This window comes from Zerene cesonia, chromosome 3 (genome assembly GCF_012273895.1).
Source record: "Zerene cesonia ecotype Mississippi chromosome 3, Zerene_cesonia_1.1, whole genome shotgun sequence".
In the NCBI taxonomy this organism is placed as follows: domain Eukaryota; kingdom Metazoa; phylum Arthropoda; class Insecta; order Lepidoptera; family Pieridae; genus Zerene; species Zerene cesonia.
The window spans coordinates 9,497,201-9,505,256 of NC_052104.1; the positions used below are offsets into that span (position 1 = coordinate 9,497,201).

The following is an 8,056-nucleotide window of genomic DNA, read 5'->3' on the forward strand; positions in this document are numbered from 1 at the left end:
TAGCGCGCCAGCACGCCGCGCGCGCACAGCGACTCGCACCAGCCCGCGCGCCGCAGCAGCGCCATGTCCATGATCCTGCACAAGCGCACGTTGTAGTCGCCGCCCGCCGCAGTGCGCGCCGGGCGGCGGGCGGCGGGCGGCGGCGGCGGAGGCGGCGGCACTCACCCCTGCGAGCGGATCTGGTGGCGCAGCAGGTGCGCGTCGAAGCGGTAGGGGCGCAGCGCGGCGTCGGCGCGCAGGCAGCGCACGAGGCGCGGCGCGGGCGGCAGGCGCCGCACGAGCGCGCCCACCAGCGCGCGCTGCCGGCACGCCAGCGCGCTCGCCCGCCGCGGGGACCCGCCCCTGCACACGCGCACGCGACCCTTTAGCGCCCGTTTGCCAAATGACGCACGACCGGTTTATACGGGCTATAATCATTGACTCGACGATCGATGTTACAGATAGATCACCCGGTCACACAGTCTCTTACATTCTTTATTACTCGACCACGATCGAAACGATAGATGTATGGAATAGTAAAAACCGTTAGGATTATAATCTAACTCGCGAGATTGTATTCTATTGCATGTCATTGCAGTCTAACGGTGCTAACAATTTCACCGTGACAAGTTAATTCTTTGGTTGTCAGTGATAAAGCTGCGTCATGCCGATTCGTCGAAGCAAACGATATGAGCTATTTTGACGAACCTTGGTACCTTCTTTAATACCATCGAAAGCCGAAGTTTGCTAAGTGAAAGATGTAATTATATGATGTAATGATAGCTTTCACGTGACTTTAAATTTATTTGTAATTGTTTTATTTCTACATGGCAGATATATACATATAGTGTATAACAGATAGTACAGGACTCTAAATCATATCGGGCAGGGAATACGGGAAGCGAGTCGAACCCGGCGGGCGCGTGCGCGGCGTGCGGCGCGTGCGGCGCGTGCGGCGCGGGCGGCGCGGCGAACAGCGCGGCCAGCAGCGGCTCGCGCGCGGCGGCCAGCGCGGCGGCGCAGCGGCGGCACACGGCGTCGCGGTTCTTGGCCACGATGCCGCGCGCGCTGTACACGACGGGCCCGCCGAAGTGCAGCACCTGGAAGCGGTCGGGCGGCAGCACCAGCAGGCGCGGGTGGCGGCGGCGCGCCAGGCGCTGCAGGAAGGCGGCGTCGGGCGCGGCGCGCAGCGTGGCGTCGCGCAGCGCGCCCAGCACGCTCTCCGCGCCCGCGTCTAGCAGCTCCGCCGAGCTCTCGTGCTCCGTGTACGGCAGCGGCGTCCACGCCAGCCCCTGCGGCACGCGCCGACCCGCTCGCTCGTTACTCATACGTACCCTTTCGCGACGACGACGACCTCGTAACCTAATAGACACCTCATGTCATCCTTTCTGCGAGGAGACGTTTCGACCTTTCGAATTGAGAACATACCGGTGTTTAAGGCAACACGTCGGTTGATACGAGAATGACCCCTGAGGATGTGACTGAAATTTTCATTGTTATTCAGATGAATTTTGTATAAATTCTACGAACAGATGCTTTCTATCTGAGGATTTATTTAGGAATGCCAACATATCGATATGTATTTGTGCGTCGCAGACTAATTCTACTACGTGGTTCGTTACTTCACTATGAATTAGGTAATAATTTATTTTGGAAAACATTTGCTCACCAATAAAACTGTTAAAAGTTTTATTGAATAAAATCAACAACTTTTCGTGATTTTATAAATAATTTCACGCCGTGAACGATATCTTAGCGGCGGTTTCCGATGGCCAGTTCAGACCACATCTCTATTATATACAAGGCCAGCTATATACTCCATTGTGTTTTAAGCAAATTGGGAAAGTTAAATTAAATTTCCCATATGCTCCTCGTGCTTGACGCCGAAATATAGTTCCGTCTGTTGATGTTGTTGCTAAATTGTTTTTAGCAATCTAGAACAACAGTTTTAAATGGATATTTTTTGAATGTTGTGTGTACTAATAGTTATAACTATATGAACCGTTCTTCATTTGCACAATAGTACGGTACATCTCTATTTATATATGTGAAAAATAAAAAAGAAAAGAGAAGATCATATGGAATTTGTCACACTTGAAAATTTATATTCAAATTTAATATTATCCAAATTTAATTAAAAAAAGGAAATGCACCTGTTTTATCGAACAAATTAATTTTGGTGTCTATTAGGCTAGGACGTCGTTGCTTTTTCACACAGACAAGACAGCGAACATGAAAGAAGAGGCTAATTAATTATTCGATATAAAATCTCTAAAAAGCGAAATACTTCACTGGTTACTGTATATTAATTTCTATAAAAAAGACTATTCGACCGCGACCGATCGATGGCATATAAAAAACACACATTATCAACAAGCTCTCAATATTTTAAAGGCATTAATTGGGAGCTCACAATTCTTCCAAGTCGCCTGAAATGACGTTGAGTTCGTAATAACTAACGTTAAAAAGAAGCAGTTGGAAAACCCTGGTAAGCACCTCGCGCGCGTACTCCTCCTGCTCGCGGCGCAGCGTGAGCGCGGTGACGGCGGCCTGCACGCGCTCCGCCGCGTAGTTGATGAGCAGCCGCTCCAGCCCGTTGCGCGCCAGCGACTCCAGCCCGTACACGTCGAGGATGCCCAGCGAGCGCCGGCCGCCGCCCGCGCGCCCGCGCAGCGCCTCGTTCACGGCGCTCACGAGCCAGTTGAAGAGGCGCGAGTAGAGCGCGCACAGCACGCGGTCGCGCAGCGCCCCCGCCCACTCGGCGCCCGCGCCCGCCGCGCCCGCGCCCTCCGCGCCCTCCGCGCCGTGCTCCGAGCCGCACTCCTCCTCCGCGGGGCACTCGTCTGCGCCGCCCGAAACCCTCCATTATCATACCCGCCATAAAAAAGCGCCACGGCCGGGGTTTCAACACGGTATAATTTAATTTTCATTTGAACCAGTAGATTAAGAATGAAAACTTGATAAAGTTTCTGAATTTTGTCACTAACTGACTCACCGATCATCAAAAGTCAGCTTCAAATTCAGAACACAAATAGAGTTTAATATTTAGAATTTAATAATTTCGGTCCAGTTTTTTAAGTTCTGTTTGTGTGTCAATCTAGTTGTTTAAAATGTAAAATATCTTTTATATTTGTATTTTTAGTATGATAATAACTTATGTAATAACTTAAGACAGAAGGTCCTTTAAGTGGAGACTAGATTAAGCGACTTGGTATTAACTGGATCTCACAACTTTTTACGGTAGAGAGACTTGTGTTTTATGACAGGATGTTTTTGAATGCATGACATATTCGCGAATTTATATTTTTATATCCTCGGGTAAATAGTACAGATAGCCTAGCCAGAGGTTTTTATGTGACAATCAAACAAACAGAAAAAAACATTAACAGAAATGGTCCGGCTACTAATTTATTACATGTGAGAGAGTATAGAGTGAGAGATAATAGGGTGCGACATACTAAAGAATAAACAAAATATTTAGAGAGAGTATTTTTAGTAGTTAACTTATCGGCTCTTGTTTTAGTCTTATCGGCGTACGTACGCGTGTTGTTGTACGAAGTACCTGTTCTTCGCTGCAAATTGTAACAATATCATATAAATTGTTTGTTGTGTTGTAGATCGCAGCAGATGTTGTGGTGTGTTTTGTATTTAAATTTGAATTACGATTTTTACTATTTGTTTTGTTTAGGATCTCTAATACGATAAATTTGTTATGTACATACAACACGCATTAATTATAAGAAGATGCATAAGGCCACCCAGTAAGGACTTGTACCCAGTAACGATTGCGACATCGCGCACACCTGCGATTCCAGAGAGTATGGCGGCAGTCACCACGACCGCGACTCTGCCCCGCCGAAGACGAGGGACACTCTTGGTTCCAACATTGAACCGGAGGGACGTAGTTAAATAAGTTAGATATAATTTAAAATGTAATTCTTTTATTACAATAAATTAGTATTAAGTAAATTTCGGTTTTTTTTTTTGCGCCTTCGCGGGTCGGTCAATTTAATTAATTGTCCTCCACAAAGCATTAAAAAAATAAAAATATATAATATGCTGTGTGCAGTATGTAACACGTAGTACACAGTGTGTGGGGCGGGCGTACCGTGCGGCGGCGGCTCGGCGAGCGGCTCGGCGAGCGGCGCGGCGCCGAGCGCAAGCGCCAGCGCGTCCGCGTCCACGCCGACCAGCGCGCACGCCTCGCGCATTTCTGCACGCGGTACACACCAAGCTTTACTGACTTTCGATTCATTCGAGACAAATTCGGTCGAAATTTACTTTTAATATATATTTTTAGTGAGTGGGTTATCTAAGGATAATACGACTTAGACGGGTCTACTAAATATACATATTATTCTAAAATGTTGTCTATTATATTATAAGAAGAAATGAAAAACTTAAATTAGAACCATACCCTGCATGCACTATTTAATCAACTGTACGCACCGTACTCGTGCACCAGGCGCGTGCCGATGGAGCCGTCGATGTGGTGGTGCGGCTCGAACTGCACGTTGCCCAGCTTCAGCAGGAAGGCGAGCACGCGCAGCACGGCGCCGCACTCGGCCGCGCTAAAGCCCAGCGCGTTCATCGCCGCCTGCAACACGTCACGCGACGCGGTCAGCGCGGCCGAAGCGGGGCGGGGCGGAGCGGGGCGGAGCGGGGCGGAGCGGGGTGACGCACCTTGGTGAAGGCGAAGTGGTCGCGGTCGGCGTGCGGGTCGTGCGGGCCGGGCGGCGCGGGCGGCGGCGCGCGGCGCGGCGACGCGGGCGCGCCCTCGCCCTCCGCGCGCCCCACCAGCACGCGGTACGTCTCCCAAGACCGCTGCAGCTTCAACCGTTCTGCGCACGAACATTAAACTATCATTATATTTTATTTATTGGTACACCAACAGTATATATACAGAAAATTGATACATATAAACATTACAAAAGCAAGTGATCCGGCACATGTGCTCATTATAGACATCCACAATGTAATTATTTCTATTCGTACAAACTCTACAATTCTGTTTTGTTTGTGTTGCCCTGGATATTTTTGCAAACATTTGTTTTTGAGTAAATCACAAACGTATTCATGAAAGAACTGAATGTGCTGTTCTTTTACGATTTTTTTTGTATCTTGTATTTTGAACAATTAATTACTGCTGGTTTTAAAAAAAAAGAAAAATTATAAAAGAAGAGCTTTTAAAAGGCGTTTTATTAAAAAATATGTAACATATTTTCCTCTCTATTTACTTCGATATATGTGGCATTATTTTGGTTTTTAAAATTTTTAGAAGATAATGCTGAATCAATTAGTTTTATACTTTGAGTGTAAATAATTATTGAGTAGACATCAATTTGGATCCAAAAAGAGAATATTCACAATTGTTGCTGGTGTGTCGCTTATACAGATAAGTCATGAATCATGATGCATGGAAGATTTTGCTTGATACCAGAGACGATATTGCAATTTGTCCAAAGCGGTATTATTCAAATGACAATGACGTATAGAATATTTCAAATCATGATATTCTACAAAAACAGAAAAAAAAAAGAATGAGTGTCTCGGTTATGGCATTGTTATTGCTGTTTTTTTTTTTTGTGACTTTTATGGTGCCTCCCTATGGAATGAATTGGAAAAATCTATTTCTTTTTGCGTGAAAATCAAAATACCCACTCAAATACCCACTTAAATGTATAATCTTTGATCGTTATAGTTATTGTTTCGATCGCACTCACTGAGCAGGTGCGCATCGGCGCCGGCGAGCAGTTGATACAGCACGTGGAAGTTGCGCTCGCCCTCCGCCACGCTCGCCACTCGCTCCTGCACACAACACGCGCTCGGTCAGCCCACCCGCGCCCCGCGCACCCCGCGCACCCCCGAGAGTCGCGCGAGGCGCTGTGCCGTCTGCGCCGCAGGGGGTTACGCGCGACTCTCGGGGTCCATCAATAAACTATAGTTACCTTTAATTTTTAGTTTTATAGCATTGAAATGCTTTATAAATGACGAATTTTTGAAAGAATAGAAAGAATTTGACCACGAGGCAGGATTCGAACCTGCGTCCTTTTGCCATACCGTAGCAACGCTTAGCCAACTCAACAATCGAATTTCCTCTACTCTTTCTTGTAGTTACCTTTTCCAAAAGGTCTGCATGTTGAAAAAAAAAATACAATATGATTATAATTTTATTCCAATTCATATGTACGAATGAATTTTAATATACTCACAATGCGTCAGGTGTCCGCCGACCGGTTCGCCTTTAAAATCGAATTCTATGTCTAATAACTTGCCCTGAAATACATTCGTAATTTACTTTAGTTGTAAAATAGAATATAAAACATACATGTTAAGAGATGTCTACACATACATAACATTAATAAAATATTTGTATGTTTGTATGTAGTATTTTTATTAATAGAAAAAATGTAGGATCTCTTGTAATACCTATTTCAACCAATCCGAGGAAAAAAAAGGGTCTCAAAATGCCGCAAGCGCGGAAAGTATTGTTGTTACAACAATACAATTTTCTACAATATTATTGAACATTTCAATATGCATGTACGAAAAATTGCGCGAGATTATATGTCCAAACATTGTAATAATTTCAATATGTTAACTACTTTTTTACTGTTATGAAGTAAATTGGAGATCCCAATAAAAAATAAAACTTTTAAAATAATGGTTTTAAAAATTAACTGACTTCAAACCTTTTAAAAGCGAAAAATTAATTACTGTAATAACTATGAGCCGAACCCACTCCTCTATTTGGAGTCGGTGCCAACAAAGAAAATTAAAACTCAAAATAATTTGTTTAACTCCAAACAAAACCTAAATTAAAGAATATTTAAACCTCACTGTTTATAAAACGAGGGCTTTTGGTTGGTTAAGAATGAACATTTTAACAAACTATATCCTCCTATCCTCTATCAAAAAGCAGTCCTAGTTTCTAGAAAGATATTTTACTTAAAGTTATTATTGATGTGAATGGTAAGCAAAAATAGTTCATAAAAAAGGACGACTTTAAACTGTATGAAAATAACGCAGTATAAGTGATATTGTAATATACTTTTATTTCATTCAAATTTGTTAAAAAGAAAAATGATTTTTTTTACCTACTAGTGAAATCGAAATGTACTTTTTTTGTAATATACCTTTCGTAAATATAACATGTTCGTAATGGTATTCATTACCAATTAAATTTATTGGCCTATCAATAAAATAATGAGATGAACGTAATCGATGAAAAAAATAACGGAATATTGATATACTTTTTGGCTTGTGTCGTATGTATACGTCGTTACATAAGAAGTCCCATAGATGGCGGGCAGTAATAAAGCGAATATCTATAACACTTGTAATGTATGTAAATAACATCCTTAATTTTACTTCATCCCGACCTTGCAGGTTTCATTCAGGATCATTTTTTTCTGATAGATTAACAAAACTTTCTTTCTTACTTTTGGTAGCTAAGTAGATAACATGAAATTTTCAAAATCATGGGCAAAATATTTGCAATTGTGTGAATGATTTGAGAAAAAATAATTACATACTTAGCTAAAAAATAACTAAAAAACAAATCTAAGTTGATTCTAGTAGTCTATAGGCTCACTTAGTCTCATACATCATGAGATAAAATCATGAAATCATTGTATTGTCACCGATCCTTGATAAGATTGATTCTTAATACTTGACAAAAAATTTAAAATCGAGTCTTAAGGAGTCGGATACGTACATTGTTAAAAAAAGGATAAATAGTCTAGTTTTACTGAAGCGCATGAGTTGAGACTTTTAGTTAAATAAATTTTAGTAAATTTTATTTTATAACTCTGGACACATCGTCAATAAGAAAACCATATGAAATAATGAGAGCACGGTGGAAACACATCTCTTTGAGTTGGAACAGTAGAAAGTAAATAGGTGTAGAGCTCACGAAGCGACTCGCGTTGTGGTTGCGCGCCGTGGCGGCGTTGCCGAACGCCTCGAGCAGCGTGCCCGCGGCCGCCAGCGCGGCGCCGGCCGGCCCGCCCCCCGCGCCGCCCGCGCCGCCCCCCGCGCCGCCCGCGCCCGCCACCACCGCGCACTGCAAGCACAC

At 43.8% G+C, this 8,056-nt stretch overlaps 2 protein-coding genes across 2 annotated transcripts in view; both read right to left on the reverse strand.

Annotated features, from left to right (window-relative positions):
- Nucleotides 1–156: 156 nt before the first annotated feature.
- LOC119839464 (unconventional myosin-Ia-like) lies at nt 157–2,981 on the reverse strand. The gene is made up of 3 exons (XM_038365732.1): nt 2,975–2,981; nt 2,476–2,822; nt 157–1,271 (listed from the first exon to the last, which is right to left on the reverse strand). Exons 1-3 carry the CDS (start codon nt 2,979–2,981, stop codon nt 744–746), a joined length of 882 nt encoding a protein of 293 aa, XP_038221660.1. The 3' UTR covers nt 157–743.
- Nucleotides 2,982–3,300: 319 nt separating this feature from the next.
- The window catches only part of LOC119839465 (unconventional myosin-Ib-like), a 6,150-nt gene continuing 1,394 nt past the window's right edge, over nt 3,301–8,056 (reverse strand). The window contains exons 3-9 of the mRNA XM_038365733.1: nt 7,895–8,044; nt 6,192–6,255; nt 6,098–6,111; nt 5,703–5,787; nt 4,663–4,820; nt 4,429–4,576; nt 3,301–4,192 (exon numbers count right to left, since the gene is read on the reverse strand). Coding sequence (XP_038221661.1) covers nt 3,924–4,192; nt 4,429–4,576; nt 4,663–4,820; nt 5,703–5,787; nt 6,098–6,111; nt 6,192–6,255; nt 7,895–8,044 — 888 coding nt within the window. The 3' untranslated portion in view covers nt 3,301–3,923. The remainder of the gene's footprint in view (nt 4,193–4,428; nt 4,577–4,662; nt 4,821–5,702; nt 5,788–6,097; nt 6,112–6,191; nt 6,256–7,894; nt 8,045–8,056) is intronic.

What these genes read in the sequence shown, in the direction of transcription:
- LOC119839464 (XM_038365732.1), bottom strand. An exon ending in AGGAGGAGTACGCGCGCGAG is followed by an intron (nt 1,272 to 2,475) that starts GTGCTTACCAGG and finishes CGCGTGCCGCAG; the next exon opens with GGGCTGGCGTGGACGCCGCT.